Source organism: Anas acuta, chromosome 14 (assembly GCF_963932015.1).
Source record: "Anas acuta chromosome 14, bAnaAcu1.1, whole genome shotgun sequence".
Lineage (NCBI taxonomy): Eukaryota > Metazoa > Chordata > Aves > Anseriformes > Anatidae > Anas > Anas acuta.
Genome location: NC_088992.1, coordinates 15845243 through 15863203, shown reverse-complemented (window position 1 = coordinate 15863203; position 17961 = coordinate 15845243). Strand labels below are relative to the sequence as shown.

The 17961-nt window shown below is 43.4% G+C and overlaps 1 protein-coding gene across 5 annotated transcripts in view; it reads right to left on the bottom strand.

The window, feature by feature from the left end:
* The window catches only part of SLIT3 (slit guidance ligand 3), a 522497-nt gene that overhangs the window by 4045 nt on the left and 500491 nt on the right, over positions 1-17961 (bottom strand). For 3 of the 5 annotated variants that reach the window (XM_068697686.1, XM_068697687.1, XM_068697689.1), the window contains 3 exons: positions 4844-4998; positions 2549-2834; positions 137-345 (listed from right to left, as the gene is read on the bottom strand). In XM_068697686.1, the coding sequence (XP_068553787.1) occupies positions 137-345; positions 2549-2834; positions 4844-4998 (650 nt within the window). Of the gene's footprint in view, positions 1-110; positions 346-2548; positions 2835-4843; positions 4999-17961 lie in introns of all 5 variants that reach the window. The other 2 variants (XM_068697688.1, XM_068697690.1) reach the window with 2 other exon arrangements.

Sequence of the window (17961 nt, the reverse complement as noted above, 5' to 3'; positions counted from 1 at the left end):
GGGATGCCCCCAAGAAACCTGCCCAGCCACATCAGAGGGAGGAAGCTGGGAATCTTTACAGGGGAGAGAGGTGAAAACAAAGATGTAAACCAGAAATACAGCAGACCAACCTCCTGGTCCCTGTGGCCAAGCATACCTCTGTCACAATGTTCTCCACTATAGTTAGGGTCGCATTCGCAGTAGGGTTCCCCGTGCTCAGAAATTTTACATTGCCCATGGTTGCATTTCAAAATCCTGCAGGGGTTTGAGGAATTGTTCTTCTTGTCACAGTACATGCCTGTGTAGCCCTCCATGCACTTACAGGTGTAAGCAACATTGGCCACCATGCACTTACCATGCAGACACCTGGAGAAAGAGAAGTATTTAGAGCTGGCCTGTGCTAGATGTGGAAGTTCCTCCTCCCAGGGATATTTAATTTTGGATTTTGGCATTTCTGCCCATTTAATACCAGGACAGGGATCCAAGAAACAGCCATTGTGTCAAACACAGTGAAGGAATTGTGAGTTTTCAGTGAATACTGGGTAATATTCAGAGAATGGAATTTGTGATCCTAAGTGATCTCTTGGAAAACTCCTCTGTGAGCATGGGCCAATACTTGGCATCCACACAAGACAGCTCAGGTTTACAGGATCACCATGTGGAACAACATGCCAACAATCAAGCTGCATGCCCAGGCTTCCTTAGCAGAATTACTCTACAAATATTATCAGGTGATGAAAACCAGTGCGATAAATAAAGGTCCTCATGGAAAAGCACAGACTTAATCAGGCAGTTCTAGCTGAAGGGCTCCCTGGCTCATAGGATTTGCAATGAGCTGTGCTCTATCTGAGCAGTACCACAGGGAGGGGTGCTGATCCTCAGCAGGCTCTCTGACACCATCCCCACTTCTGGGAGAAGGACAGACCTGGAACGGGCTGAGGACAGGAGGAAGGAAACACAAGCCATTTAAGGGAAAACTGCTCAGGGCTTATAAGCCATCAGGTCCTACTGGACATTAACCAATGCTTGTCCTTTATTTATTTTGTTCTTGGTCCTTTAAAATTCTCTCCTGTTTATGTTGAACCCTTGTACCTGTCATTTTTAATCTATGCAACCAGAAAGCACAAATAGTAGAAGCAACATCAAGTCAACAGTAAAAGCAAAAGCAGGTCAAGACATGCAAAATACTGGAATAAAGGGGGTCACGGTCTGTGAAGCAGTATTTTCTGCCCCACTAACTAAAGATGTGCTTGGAAACTAACTAAGATGTTGTGTTACCATCAGCACCTGTTCCTTACGGCTGCATTACCTCACTGAGATGAATCTGTGAATGTTGGAGCAGACACCTGTCAGCGGGGTACTGCCCTGGACACAAAGGGCTTGTCTCTAAGGAGACAACTCCAAAGGTGACTTAATGAAAGGTAGGACAGTAAGACTGTATTACAAATATGCACAGTTACTTTCTTTAGCAAGGGGGCTACATTCATTATTGCATAACCCTCCTTGGGTCACGGGAGAAGCAATTTCTTATTGTGTAAACATCTGAAACTCCCTCATTTTTCTCTGTCCAACCAGAACTGCTTCATATTGAAGTTGGCAGTTCAAGAAATTATTTGGGTCTCTGAGTGTTTCTTTATTTGGGTCCTTGTATCTTTGGTCTGTAATCTGTCAGGTGCTTCTCAACACCTTCCAGGGTTCGGTGCTTTGCAGAATTAGACCCAGAAGCAAGTTTAAAATGGTACTTCTGGAAGTTAAATTTGTTCCCTCACTGACCAGAGAGATTATTCATTACATTAATTTACCTGCCAAAAGTATGTGCTTGTGAAAAGCCCCTTCCAAAGATAGTGCAACCAAAACGATGCCTAAAACCAAAGTACTTCCATCTGCTTATGAAACAGCACTGAACTATGCAGACTGCTGGTCTGGGACTGTTTCCCTGCGTACTTGCCATAAGCAAGCTATTCATCCAGCGTTTCTGATGGAGATGTGGTTATTGAGCCTTTGAACTATGAATGCTTTATATTCCCTTTGCATGTGACTCCATGCTATCCTTTAAACTTGCGCTTTAGAGGGAGTTTCAGAGTGCAATATTAAAGTCAGCTATTTGAGAAATTTGAAAATGTTCACACTGGACTGCATAGTGGTCTTCAGGGAGTTAATCTGAATACCGCGTCCAGTGCTGTTACAAGCATATCACTAAAACGTGTACCTCCATCTCGTAGCTAGCTCTCCTCTGCATAAATGCACACACCCCCTACTTCAGAGGTAATATATAGCTACTAACAGAAGCTTTCCTATTTTAATGTGTAAAGTATACACCCTCTGAAAGTATAACCAGCAGTATTAACATCTTAGCTCCTCCAGGAGCAAGAGGCCATTCAGAGTGAACAGCATCAAAACAAGAAATGCAAATTGAAAGTTGCCATGGATGCTGACTCACAATTATCAATAATATATGTAGGAACCCAGCACCTCCAAAAACAGTCACGTGTGTTTTTACAAGATGAGATGTGAAATACGCGCTAGGTGTAAAGCTTCTGCCCTTCCATCAGCATTCATTCAAGCTTACTTGTGGTTAAGACATGGATCTCCAATTTCCTGATCACACAGGGGGCCCGTCCAGCCTGGGTGACATTCACAAATCACACTTGTTTTCTCTAGGGACCGGCAAATGCCATGCTTGCAGATGTTACAGGATTTGCAGCCAGGAAGGACTCCTAGTGACTGCTGTGGTAAATCCTTGAAATCCTGCAGCTCATTATTGATGCGGACATCATGAATACATCCGTGGAAACCATTTGGTGTCTTATCTGCACCCTGGCGCAGTGAAGATAATCCAGTAGAGGTCGGGATCCCTTGAGATAAAAAAGAAAAAAATGGACAACTTGCTCGCAGTTACAATGATAAGTTATAATAGCTAACATTTCTTTTGCCACAGCCCCTTGTAATCTTTAAAGAATTGATTTGCATGGGACCTTTGGAGGTAGCACAGCTGTACTGTCATCAGTCTGGAAATGCAGAGGAGGAAAAATAAAATAACTTGCCAACTTTATGTAAGAAGTATATTACAAAAAGAGGGAAAAAAAGAAAAAAGAAAAAAAGAAAGCCCAGATTTTTGGGTAACAGACACATGTTCATGACCTTAGATAATGCTCATTCTGCCTATAGTTGAATAGAAATTACCCTTCAGAAATATTTGAGTGTTTTTACTTGCCAGGAAGTAGCTACTGCCTTTGTGGTACAGCAAGTTACCTGTACTCAATCATCAGGTTAAGGCAAGGAGTGAAAATCATCAAACCTAGCATGGGAGAAATCCAGAGACAGAGAACAGCACCTCAGGAGGCCAGGCCACGTCTTTGGGGTGAGTACTTCTGTCTTGCTCAAGCTCTTGGAAATGTTCACAAGCTCAGATGGCCAGCAGATTCTTTTGCATGTCATGTCTACTTGAGCTGCTTTCACAGGCAAGTATGCAACTGTATACTGCCTCCATATGTTATCCATAAGTGACTCCACTGTTGAAGTCTTAAAACCAAAACAGCATTTTTGTTTAAGCGTGCTTTAGGGGGCAGGTTGCTAGACCAAGTGGAAAGGTGGGCCAGATTCTGGGCACATGGAGCCTCAGAGCTGTTTTAAAGGTTAGTGTAAGTGTAGTTTAGCTACAATTGCTCTGGGGGCAATTTAATGACTTAAATTAAATGGTCTGAAGTGGAAGGACAGCTGGCATTCGTAGCAATGCAGGATGCAGAGAGGTGGCATGTGCAGAAGAGTGGGGGTTTAAAAAGACTTGAGAAGAATTGTAACAGGCAATAAAAATGTCTCATCTGAGCCCCACAACTTCTGGTATCAAATAACATTGATCCACAGTTCTCATCCATTGACAAAACTTTTTCCACAAAATTAATTCCTATGTTCCCTGTGTATAATTTGCCACAGGGTTGATATCTTTTTTTTTTTTAGAAGGACAAATTGTCATGGCCTCACCAGCAGATTATCATCAATGCAGTGCTCTTTAATAGCCTGTGGCATTCTTAACAGAAGCCAATTATAAAAATTCAGCTCTGTACAAAGCAAGATTAGCCACTTTTCTCATTTACGAGGGCAATATTCAGGGTTCTTTTAGAGAAGGGTTATTAAAAGGACTTGTTTATGAAAGACTTGACCAGCTCCAAATGGTCAAGTGGTTTCTACTATTGGATTTGTTGATCTGGTTAGAAGAACACTTACAGAATAGACTTTCTGAGTCTATTTTTGCTCTGCTGAGTTTTGTGTTTAGAATAGGCCATCTAGAGAAAAACAAAACAGCACAACACAAGAACTCCATGTCACATAAAAGAAGAGATTTCAACATTCAGTCCAGAATGGAATTGGCGGGGGTCTGGCAAAAACAAAATCAATCAGGCAAAGCACAGACTTCATCCTGTCTTTCATTTCCAGACACCTAATCAGTGGGATACTCATTATTCTGGGCATCTGCTCCCTGCCCCACTTGGCTCCTTCCTCCCCAGAAATTCCCCTGACTGTAAAAAAAAAACTTATTAAAAGAAGTTTAGTCAATTCCAAAATCTTCCAAGCATTGTTCTGGCTTCAGTTTCCAATGAGAAAACTATTAGCCAAAAAGTGTTTAGTCAGCTGGTGTGCTACCACTGTTTGGAGGATTTAATCCCCCCCATCTATTAAACCTGTGTAAAATTTCCAGGAGAAATATGCCTCATTTATAGTACATTTAAACCTACTGACAATTGATTTGCTTTTCTGCAGTGACTCTTTGCAATACTTTGATTTTTTTTTTTAAAAAAGAATCTCCGTGTTTTTTGTTTTTAAAGATTACAAACAACATCTCAAAGTCCAGAGCAACTCACTGTACCTCCAATGTAGAGGGGTGTATTGAGGCTGACAGAAGACTGTTTCTGGAGTTTTCCTAGACTCTTGGGAGTCCCCTTGTCCACCACCAGGTTCAGAGTTTGATTCAGCATCACGAGTTCCACACTGTGAAATTGCCCATCATTTACTGTTTCCACACTACAAATAAAAGAGAGAAATGGATGATGTTAACAATGAACTGCCTGTGCTCCTGTGACATCCTATCTCATATTATGGCTTGCAAAGCAGAACTCATATTCCGTGCTCCTTTATGGTCACTGTGTTCCCAACATCTCTTCCAGCATGAGCTTCCAAGGTACAAATTTAAACATCACTGGTGTCTGACTTGAGAAGACAGTATCTATAGATATGTAACAATGCAGAGAAGAGCTCCTCACTGCAATTGAGGGTTGTATCTGTCCATGAAGCTGATTAAAAGCTTGTGCTTACGCACATGTTCAACTTATCTGCCAGTTAATCCTCACAACTGTCCCACAAAGTCAGAATAGTAACTATTGTAGTTGTGTTTCCAAAGGCATAAGAACAGAGATTCAGCCACATGATCTACTGGCTTTGGCAACAAAGCTAATGAAAACATCCCGTTTTCTGCTCTTAGATTGCTGCTCCTGTGTCACGCTGCTTGGTGCCTATGTAACAAGCCCAATCACTTAAAAGGTTTAGTTTTGTATGGTTAGTTTAAACTCTTTTTTTTTTTTTTTTTTCACAGTGCCTGTGAGAGATGGCAGTGTAGGGCAAGAGACAGCAGGGGTTTCTGAAACCAGTGTTTCCTTACAAAGCCAAAGTGTCTTGTAACTAAAATCTGAGGCAGAAGGACAGGACCAGTTACTTAAAGCCAGAGAAGGAATTCAGGACTTCCGGGCTTGTAAAGGACTGGGATGCTTTGTTCAATACAATACAGTCCTACCTGAATGCAAGGAAAACTGACAAATTGCTCTTTGAGAAACATTTAGGTGTAGAATGAGGCTTGAGAATAAGCAGGAAATCTGGGGCAGGGGGGAGGCAGGGACCAGGCAGTCATCTGAGCAAGCAAGATATTAAAGGTACTGCGTGTTTATTGCTCAGGTATTTTGAACATTGATTTTTGAATGCATTAGGCTCACAATGAGTCAGGTAACTCAACAGCTGTTTGCTAGTCTGTGCCACAAACAATCCTCATCTTCAGTTCAGTCTCACAGAAATTAACAGGTGCAGCAGTACAATTCAGTTTGTATTGCTCTATCATTTTTTATTTTCTGGGCAGCTTCAGCTTTCAAGCAGGCTAAAATTCTCTGAAACAACTTGATACTTTGTTGTACTTCTAAAAACAGGGAGAGAGGTTGTGATTACCTGCTTGAGTAAAAGAGGGTTTCAAATTAAGCAGTTAGTTACAGAAGCAATGTGACTTTTCCGCTGCTCTACATGTACTACATGTAAGTAAATGGCCCAACCTCTGTATCACACACACGCAAACACTAGTGCATAATGAGACTATAGCAGCAGAAATTAAATTATGAGCTATGTAAACTGCCCACATGTACAGTGTTGCCAACCCGCCTTATGCTTGGCCTGTGAGCCTCTTGCCCAGACTCGCCCTGGCAGCTCACTTGCTGGTTCTGTCACCTAAGGATAGAGACACAACACACCAGCAGTGGGATTTAGACATCCTGAGACACTGCTGAGCTGACAGCCTGTGTTTGGGATGGCGACATAAGTGGTAAATACCATTTCAAAATGTAAAAGGTAGGTTTAAAGGATGGGTTTTGCTCATTCAAATGGCCCATATGCTCTGCATCCTCTCTCAGTAAGTTACAAGTTCAAAGGTCAGATTCCTTTCAGGTATTTTGTAAACCTGCAATGCAGATGTGGAGGTCTGAGAACTATTTAGCCAGATTTTCTTTACTATCACTGGAAAATAACAGGCACACTTAGGAGTAACTCATCTCTAACGAGGAATGACCTTTTAGATGGACCCACCTCTCAAACTATGTGACATGCTACCCATCTGTAGTGCCCGGTCCTGCCCAAACAATACATTAAGGAGCTGTGGCATGGAAATATGCTCTCAATTTCAGAAACAAATTAAATAGCTCGGAAATGACCAGAATTATTATTTTTTTTCCTGAAATAAGTTTAATTTTGCAGTGTTTTTTACAGGGGACCTGACATAACCAGTTATACATAAGTAATGTCAGGCAGGTCAGCAGTGAGGCATTTCTGAGGACCTGCTTGTCTGAGAAGAGAGCACTGCTGTTTCAGAGCTGGACTGACGTCCCATGACAGTGCTGGGGTCCACACATGTTTTGGGGATGAATCACAAACACATATGCCGTTAAAAGTTCACATACTATTACACGGATTGCAAAATTACAGCAGTATGAGCATCTTTACTGGCTGGGTTTACATAAACGTGAAGTAAGTTAGCTCTGCCACAAAGCGGCAGGCAGGGAGCTCTGCTGACTGCGCTGCCTGTCTGTGACCCACACGAAATCGCCTGGGCCACAGCTGCTGTCCATCCTCAGACTTGTGAGAGCATCCTGAAGAGGCAGGGCTCAAGAACCTGGAGCTCATAATACTGATTTAAGTACTTTTTAGGGGTGAAAAAAAAGGCTTGACATTGTACAAAAATCCAGCTCCGGCTGATCCAGTAGACAGTCTGGCTCACAATACAGTTATATCAGGACTAATGCAAGGGCAGTGAATTGCATGGGTAGAGATAAGGAACAAGGACTTACACAAGATTTATTGCCCAAGGTTGCATATACTTTGCATGCACTTCAGAAAAACAAGCCTGAGTTTGCCTGTACTGGGGCCCACACCTCTAGCAGACTACTTTATGGATTGACAACTCTAGTAAGTTCAAAAACAGCTGGTCCAAGCTTGCTGTTTAGATATTCTTGAATTCTGCTAAGTATCTGCCACATTACGAGAAACATCTGTGCAAAAGCAATGTACCAACTGGATGATCCCGATGTACTCCCTGCATATCTAACTGCTGTGTTGCAATGCTTAATTCATATGTAGAAAGTACTTAGACGTTCAGCTGAAAGGTGCTAGACAAATGGAAATGCACATTTGTAATGGTTAGGCTACGCAGAAGTGCCAATGAAAGGAAGAAGAATAGCCAAAACCCATTGGCTCTGACAGCTGAGCACTGAGGAGGTGGGATGGATGGCTGCACGACAGGGAACTCTTCCCTGGTGGGATCAATATCCAAAGCTAGCGCACAAAACTACACTGTTATCTGAGGAAGGCCAAGCTATGGCCATTTGTCAGAGGACAACATTATCACATCTGGCAGTGCTGGCTCTTCCCTGGGCCAGGATTTCACAGGCATTAATCACCTACTCCTCCACAGTGTGTGCTTTTTCCAGATTATGCAGGAGAGCCTCGACTATGAGGCAAACAAAAGTCTGTGTGTCCTGGCAATGGAAGCAGCCACCCCATGCGGTGCTCGTGCCTGTCAGCATACCCAGGCCTGGTAATTTCACTGGAAAGGGAGTGAGGTGTCCCCGTCTGTGTGTATGTGTGGATGAAAATTACTCAGTTCCGACTTTTTCACTTTTTAACTCTGAATAAAAATAGTCTGTGCCTGGACCGTGAGAAACTGTGCAACTTATAGCCATCATTCAACACTGCAATTTTGTAAAGCAGATGAAGTCAGAACAGGCAAAGCACTGGTTTGCTTTTTGAAAAGATGCTAACACATGATAGAAAAGCCGGATGCGGACAGCCAGGATGGTAGAAAATCCCACCAGGGGATATCTGTGTTAAAGCACATCGCTGTTGCTGACAGAAAGATGTTATGAAGTCTTTGGATTTTGAGAGAGACAGAGACAACACTGGGGGAGAAACCAGTGCTGAGGGAAATGCTACGCGAACTCTCCTCAGAGCCTCTTATATAGCTGGGCCTTTAGGAGACTCAGCAATCGTCTGAGACAGTTGGAGACAGTGGCTTGGCTGGAGATGAAGGGAAGAAAGCCACAGACGCTGAACAGTGCATCACGACGCAGCTCCCAGCACAGACTTGCTGTGCTCGGCCTTTTTTTTTTTTCTTTTTTTCTTTTTTTTTTTTTTTTTTCAAGGGGCCTCTTCCTGACCCAGCTCTCGGCACGGGCTTTATTAAAATCTTAATTGAATTCTTTCTGGGGATCAGGTGGGCTCGGGGCACGCACCCCGTGGTACATAAATCCCGCCCCGGCGCCCGCCATTTGCTGAGCTTCCTCAGCCCTCGCGGTGCCGAGGGCACGGGCCGAGCGCTCCCGGGCCCTTCGGCTCGGGGCCGGCAGCGGGTGGCGAGCACGGGGCTGCGGCGGGGACACGGGGGGAAGAAACACGCCGGGGCTCCGCCGAGCCCCGCGGCGAGGGCTAAACCGGCGGCCAGCGACCGCCAGAGGGAGCCGCGGTACCGCGCAACGGGCCCGGGGCGGCCGCGCTGAGGGGGTGGTGCTGAGGCGGCCGGGCTGAGGGGGCCGCTGCTTCCCCTCGGCCCCGCAGTCGTCCCTCACAGCTCCGGCCACAGCTCAGCACCGCACCCACCCCGGGTACCGAGCCCCGGGTACCGAGTTCACAGGCTGATATATACGGCAGCTTTACCTTGGCTCCCTGCTCAAAGCGTATTTACTGAGATCTCGCAACATCGCATACCTGGCAGCTGACTTGACGTTACCCAACTCCTTCCCTTTTGCAAGGGCTTTTGTGCTTCATGATTAAATTAAAATAATATGTCTGAGCAAAGCAAGGGAGAGGGGAAAGGGCCCACAGGAAGAAGCCAAACAACTGCTAGACTCGAGCCAGCTGCTTTTCTCGGGGGCGCTAACAAACCAAGTCCTAGGTTTTGAGATTTTCCAAGCTATTAAAGAAGACAGTCATGAATTTTTAGCTGACTTCCAACTGCAGCATTCTGGGCCACCACTACTAGATATTAGATAGTTTATAATACATTATAATGCATTACTGTTGTAAAAAGGAAGGGATTACATTTTAAGTGTAAACATTTGAAGGGTCAGCAAGGATTTCCAGTAATTTAACAATGAAACTTGCTAAAAAATAATAAAATAAATAAATACATAAATAATATATAAAAAAGGAACCAAATGTTCTATGTACAATGAAAAGATTTTTCAGGACCCAGGAACTGCTTCTCTTACCGCAGCAGTCTGGTGAGGGGCCCGCCTTGTCACAAACATTTTCTAGACCATACTCACAGTTTTTACAGGACTTCACTCGAGTCTCATTACAAATCTGATGGTGAGAAACCATTTCAGTTCCCTTCCATACATAATCGCTTCCGGTGCCCTAAAATGCCTACCTTGAGGATAAGCAATTAACGTGCAGCCGAAAGCTGAGGGCAGCCCAAGCTGCCCCCAGCACCCCACACCTCTCTTCTTCGGCACTCTCCTCTCATAACCCTGGTCATGTCTTGCACAATCCCTTATGCTGCTTTTGTTACGGTTATCCTAACCTTTTGTTACACTCACTAACCGACACTGGCCATGACATCTGATCGGATTTGGCCAAAAGAAGAGGAAAATACTGACAGGATCAGCTTGTTACTCCTTGACAAAGGCACCACAAAAGCAGCAACAATATACTCAGGAATGGGTTTCAGTGTTACTACAATCTTCAAGCAACAAATAGCGTTTCTTCGCATTGCAGTGAAGTCTGCATATTGAATTAATATGAACATCGTGCCTTTTATTACCCATCATTGCTGAACCTCATATGAGAAAGTCCTGGAAAGTATCACTTTCAACTGCTTATTGATCCTGATGGCTTAACTCATAAGGCTATGGAAATTACAGCTTTTCCAGATACACTCAGGCTGTATGCTGTGATGTCCCATTTAGATCTGCGTAGACTGTTACTTTCTCTGGGGACCCCTGATTTCTGCTTTTCCTCATGGGCACTGAATCACCTTGTTCAGCTGCTGTCCCACAGCGCTTCAGATATGTGGTCAGGTACAGAGAAGCACTATGCAGGTGCCTGTGCCTAGTCACTGGAGGGAAGCAAACACTTCTGAAAACCTCTGAAAAGTGATTCAGATGGTCTAAATCCTGTACTGAGAAAAGAATCGGTGAGAAAGAGCACACAAGAGAAAGTTAGACACGTGGACCTCTGTGAAATTTCAACCACCTGGATATTGCTTTTAGTTTTTGTTATCTGGGTAAGATTCCTGTAAATGGTCAACAAGTAAAGCAATCCAAATGAGCAGTGCAGCTAAACTGAGCATGCAGGTAGAGCACAGCTTCCAAAACTCAGGAGAACACCTCTGGGTCCAGCACCTCCTGCTGCCTCTGTGCCCAGGCACAAAGCTTGGAGCTGCCCTTGTGGGGAGGGGGGCACTAGAGAGAGGTATATAAAAGAGCTGTTAACATTTTATATTGCTGGGAGTTGGCCTCATTTGTCAGAGCAATTCCAGCAAGATGAACAAAAGGACCCATGATAAGGGCACTGCATACACAGGCCACAGACATGGCCTCCACCAGGGCTTAGACTCCAGAATATGAAGAAATGAAGGGAAAATGATGTGTATTAAACAAAAATCCCCAAGGAATGTATGAAAGACCTGACTTCCACTCTCATTTTTGATCTGTTTCCCTTCTTCCTCTTGTATTTTCTTTCCCTTCTACTCCAGCCCCAAGCACACACAGATGTTATAAACACTGACTCCCCTTGCTCTAATACACACGGGAGATTTAGAGCTGAGCCACTGTAAATATGCCAGTGAACAGAAATGCATTAAAGGATTAAAGCATTCAATTTTAACTTGTAAAATTTGGGCTTTGGGGTTAGTTTTTTTCACTGACATGTAATATACCTTTAGTGTAGGCAGCAGGAAGCAGCAGGGCAGAGAAGTCAAAAACAAAAATAGCTTTAACTATCACAGCAAACCATGTCACTGCGGAAATGCATAACCATCAATTATGCAAATGAGGACATCAATTCATTAGCTACAGCCTCTAGATTTTCCTGACCTCAGTCTTAATGGGGACATGCCTCATTTGAAGCACAGAACAAAGCAACACAAAGAAGGTATGTGACTGGGGACACTGAACTTAGGCAGTCTCTGAAAGCATTCAGAGTAGAAGGGAATAACCAGAAATACCTGTCCAAAAGAGCTTAATGAGCATACAACACATAGGAAGAGCAGGCACTAGAGAAGAGGTACTAAAAATCAAAAAACACAAGGTAGAGCTGCAGGGAAAGGCAGTGAGATGTTAGCGATTTGGGAGTTGCAAAACTTCTTCATATATCAGTGGTGATGATTTTTTACCTTTCCAAGCTACAGTTACCTCCTGCCCTTAGTTCCAGTTGTAATCAGTCCTCGGCCTAAAACAGATTTAAACTCCATGGCAACAAAGGCAAAATCATAACTGGAGTAGTGTTTGTGCTACTTTTACAATAACACATCACTTCAAGCACTATCATCTTCAGAAGCCAAATAAAAACCACATGTTGAGAAAAAAAAAAGCATGAAAAATGCTAATGAAACACAAGACTAGGGAAATAAGAGGTGAAAAAGATATATTAAAGCACTCAAGTTCACTTTCAGCTTAAAATACACTCTCTTGTTATGTTCAGTCCTGTTTTACATGACTTCAGTGGTAGGTCTCCTAGGCTGAGAGCACTCAATAGTAAGATTTTTCTTCCTTGCTACCTCCATTTTCATTTGCTTGGTTTTTATACCTTTTCTCTTACTACTCTGTAGACCACCCAAATAAGCCATCTTTCTCTTCTTGGTGTTTACAGCCCTTAAACACTGGCAGCTGATTACCGTATCTCCCTTAATGATCGTTTGGCCGGCCTATGCATATCTAATTCCCAGTCATAACTCAATTCCTGCAGCACCCCTGCCAACTGTGGAAGTTATTGTATTACAGACCTTCTAACGGAAAAGCAAGGACCTTTTTTATACCCCTGCAACATGCAATTAACACAATCCTGACCCCTTTCTGTAGATTATTCATAAAAGGGGCAGATTCATGGCCAGTGTAAATGCTGTTTGCAGTAAATTCTCACAGTGCCCCTGATATGGACAAAAGGGCTGACACATCCCTCCAGCCCTTCTGCTGTGGAGCTGAAGCCTGTGCCAGTCTCCTGCAGTATCACGATGTCCCTGCAGAGCTGAATACTTCATTCTGCTAACCAAGAATTTGGTAAACGCAAGTGTAATAGCAATAAAAATAGCCTGAGCTCTTCAAGTCTGAGGCCCTCCTGAATGAGGGGTCACAGTACTGATGCCTTCGCATCTGACTTCACCAGAAGAAGTTTGCACGTCATGGCACACAGTGTACTGCAGTGCAATAAGCTATTGTTTCACGATATATTCACTGAACATGCATTATATAAAATAAAAAATACAGTAAATACGGAGTGTAAAAATGATCACATACAGATTCTGCAATGCTAGCAGGACTCACTAAATCATACACCCTTCCAAAAAAATAAAATAAATAAAAAGACTGCAGACAGCACAGAGGAGGGCAGGTGCTAGCACAGCAGCAGGGCCAGTCACAGCACTGAGTGCTACAACCTCTGCAGCGAGAGCCATCACTGCACATTTCTGGTTGTGGCACATGCCAGGATGTGCTGCAGCACACCCCAGCTGCTCTGCCAGCACTCGGAACAAAACAGGGTGCTTGGGTTTGCTCCTTAGCACCAGGAGCACACACTAGTGAAAACAGCTCTTATGTTCGGCTGGGTATCAGGTGTCAGTTTCTGATGAGGAAAGCCATCAAGAGTCTTCACAAAGTCAGTTTGTCAGAAAGGACACTTTACACCATCTATCATCTTTTTAGCTCTGAAAAATATCTAAGTGCCTGCCATTTAATGTCAGGGAACAGGGCCACTACAGAATACATGTAAAAATGTGCTTCAAATTTGAATGATAAACTTTTTTTTTTTTCATTTAAAAAATCAAACCAAACCAAACCAAACCTGCAATTGGAGGCTAAGCCCCAAGTAAAAAAAAATCTGTGTCTATTCAGAAACCTGACACACGCTTAGGAAATGAAATTTTAACCACCTTATCTGTGGCTGTGTACCTACAGTTGTATGCCTCTCCTTCCACAAACCACATGTATTGCTATCTGACAACCAAAATAGCAGTTGCCTTACCTACCTTTTCTAGCAGCATTGGAGCATGCTGGCAAATACAGAGTGGTGGGCCACATTTCTGCACTGGGAAGAAGCACAGAAATCCTTGTGCACAGAACTCTGCTGCACCTCCATGATCAACCTCAATGCCAGTTCTGCATGCACGTCCTCCAGCAGAGAGTCTGTCTATTGAATCCAGAGGCACTTGGTATAAACAGGCTATATACATCTATCACACTTGGTACACATCTATACTTTGTGTTAGTCATCATGTTTACAAGAAATTTATAGGCAGAAAAAGCCAAACTTCTTCTACTGGCTTGCTACATTTTTGTTGTAAGGCAAAAACCTCACAGTTCAAGACACAAGCCAGCTATTAGCAGATAGGAAATTTCTAAAGTTACTATGACTAGGCTTATTCCAGCGTTGTCTATTTTGGGTATTCTTCATCCTTCCTTTGAAGTAATAAATATTAACCAACTCTGGCAATATACTACTGGACTAACAGCTCGTGGTACGCTAAGAAAACACCTTTCTGCTCTACTCTGCACTGCTGCGGCCTCAGCTCCAGTACTACGGGCAGCTTTGGGCACCACAATATAAGAATTTAAAACTGTCAGAGAGTGTCTAAAGGAGGGCTAAAAAGGTAGTGAAAGGTCTGGAGGACAAGACATATGAGGAGCGGCTGAGGTCCCTTGGTTTGCTTAGCCCAGAGCAGAGCAGGCTGAGGGGAGGCCTCATGGCGGCCTGCAGCTCCCTCACAGGGGGGCGGAGGGGCAGGCGCTGAGCTCTGCTCTCTGGGGACAGCGACAGGACCCGAGGGAACGGCATGGAGCTGGGACAGGGGAGGGTCAGGCTGGGGGTTAGGGAAAGGTTCTGCACCCAGAGGTGGTTGGGCCCAGGGACAGGCTGCCCAGGGATGTGGTCATGGCCTGGGCCTGTCGGAGGTCAAGAAGCCTTTGGACAATGCTCTCAGACACACGGTCTGATTTTTGGGTGGTGCTGTGTGGATCCAGGAGTTGGACTTGATGATCCTTGTGGGTCCCTTCCAACTCAGGATATTCTGTTTCTATGACTCTTTTAAAATACCCTTCTCCTACTGCCTACTCACTGGAAACAGTTCAGCACAAGAGCAGGTTTCCAACATGTGGAAAACAAAGTGGCTGCTCAGAAGGTGGACTGCTATCAGCATTGGTTTGTAAGGGCTTAGGAGTTGGCAAGACCACTGTCACGGTTTCTCTGATGCTCTCACTAGAAGATATATGTTACAGACAGACCACTGGCTAAATGAAGTTATCTACTGAGTTGGAAGAACTAGTTCACAATTAGCTTTAATTTGGCTGGGCAGTTTTAATGCCTGAATAGAACTGACTGAACTCAACCCAGCTACTCACTTTAACAGGGAAAATCTACATTTGTAATGTACATTTCCACATTTTCAGCAGCAGTTTTCCTTTGGTTATGAGCTATACTGTTATTTTTAGACACATTCAACTCACTGTAGAGAACAACTTTTAGCATCACTGATCATTTTTAAATAAACCAGAACTCTTCCAGTATGAAAACCAAGTACCAAGGCACTGAGCTCCTCATAGAGCTCAGCATGGTTCCAAGAGCAAACACCTTTCTTCTTGATGCTCTTGAAAGTACTTTGGAATGATCAACTCTCTACTGCTGAGTAAAATGTCATAACTGGGAAGAATTTACTTTCCATCTTTAGGCCCAATCCTCTGAAGTGTCCATTACAGTGAGGTGAGAGAGGTTGTGTGAGGCCAGTATGCTGTAGAGTTACAATCTAACTAGAGGGTATTTTGACACTTTGATTCCTTTTGGATCTTTCCCCCTAATTTTTGCTTAGTTCTGAACTATCTTTATTCTGTCACTCCTATTTCTTTCTGGGATTAATACTGGTATCCTCCTGACTTCATTACATTATTATTATTATTATTAGCTGAATGATATCAGCATTATAATGGGAAACTTTTATGTACATGTGTGTGCTGCAGTCCTGTTTTGCACAGACCTTCCTAAAAGGCTGCTGATCATTGAAGCAGCCAGTGGGGATGAACATGGCTCGCCAGCTCCTGCTTCCCTCTGGTCCCCTTCAGCTGAGTGAGAGCTCCTGGGAGATACAGGCGGAGTGGTGCAGAGGACACGTAAATGGTGACTAAAGCAGCTGGACACAGAGCAGCTTATGAACGCCTCTTTAAAAAAAACATAAATCAAATTGCTTAACAAAATAGACTACTGACAATTTGCGTATATGTAATCTATGCATTACAGCCAGCCAGTTCTTAGAGCTGCTGAAAAAGAATGTGATTGGGGAGGAGGAGGAGGTCTGCTTCCTGACAGCTATTTTAAGTAGATTTGGGCTTGCAGCAGAATTGTTAAAAAACTTTGATAAAGTAGACAGCACTGGTGTAGATGACCATATTCCTAATCAAAAGGATACAACTAACATCTCTGCTTTGACTTCAATTAGTTGCAATATGAGTGAATTAAAATTATTAGGTAAAATGACATGAAGGCCTGTGTGTTTATTGCCTTCAGAAACTGTGGCTTAAGTTCTCCAGAGTTCAACAGTGTGCTGAGGGGAAGACAAAAACACCCGTGGCTCTGCCTCAGGCATGGCTCTGCCCCGGCCTACGGGTGTGACTCAGACCAGCAGGCCCAAGCTCGGGGCCCTGCCGAAGGCGGCCTGGGTTTTGGTGCAGCTTCTATTTGTCAGCAGCACAGGGCAAGTGGTTTTAGGCAACCTATTCCTGATTTCCCATGTCTGGTACATGGACATGCTAACACTGACTTGCTTTGTTTTTTATGAGAAGGTTTTGCCACCTCATAAAGCATCCCCCTGCCCATATGTATACAGCTAGAAAGGAAGCCATGGGTCCACAGCACACTGTTTCTGGGTATTCAGGTACTAGACCGAAGAGAATGATCTCAAGGGAACAGGAGGAGAGAGAGAAGAGAAATGCTATCATTCTTGCAAGAGATACTAAAGAGACATACAAGGAAAAAAAATAATTCAACTTAAAGAGATTTTGACTGCTAAGTCATCAGGCAGCCTGAAGGACAAAACTTTACTCTTTCTGAGCTTCATCTCTGCAGAAGAAAGTTTCTGAATTTCATGAAAGCAAATATTTGATTCTGAACCAAATGACAAAAGTTGGATGATATTTAAAGGTCGTGGCCTTACATTTTCATTGTCCTACTACCAAAAAAAAAAAATGTGGAAAACTACAGAAATCCACTAAGAAAAACACTTGTCTTCTTTGTTCTCTTCAAATACACCAGAGCCCTTTACAAAGGCAAAAAATAATTCATCTGTCCTTTGCCTTGTCTCATGCAAGATGTATACGTACATTCAAGTTTTACAACATTTGCTGTGCAGGTCAGAAATTAATGCTGGTTTTGCTCATTATATTTGATGAAAAATCCCTAAGGATTACCTGAGTAAAATAAGGCGTAGGATAGAAAGAATAAAATGAATTGCAAATACCTAGAATTATAAAGAGCTCAGTGATGTCTCATAGAAATCTGTGAAAAACAGTCTATTTAGAGACCATCCAGAAGTATTAAAAAGGAGTCCTGTGAGGGAAAGGCACAGCACAAGCTCCAGAAGGTATAATATGAAGGTTTTAGGAAGAAAAGGATCGGCATGCAGTAAGATCTGCAAAAAAAGTTTTGGTAAAAACTGGGTTTGACAAGCTCTAATAATGATCCTAAGAATTAATGCTTTCACTCCTCCAGCACATTCCTCCCTAGAAGGCACTGTATTAATGAGGAAACCTCCCAGGCTTCTTTACAGATAAGTGACTGCAGCTAGGGAGAGGTGATTACAGAAGAATCCCATCTCCCTTCTTTGGCAGATGTAGAAGTTCTTCCATCACCGAAGTAACTGTTCAATCTCAGCACCAAAAGAGTGGAGGAGAAGTCTATGAAAACTGAGTAGAGGGTCAAAATCCTTGAGTTAAAACCTAAATTCAGCTCTTCAGAATGGCATGCTGTGGGCAGAGGCCAAGCAAC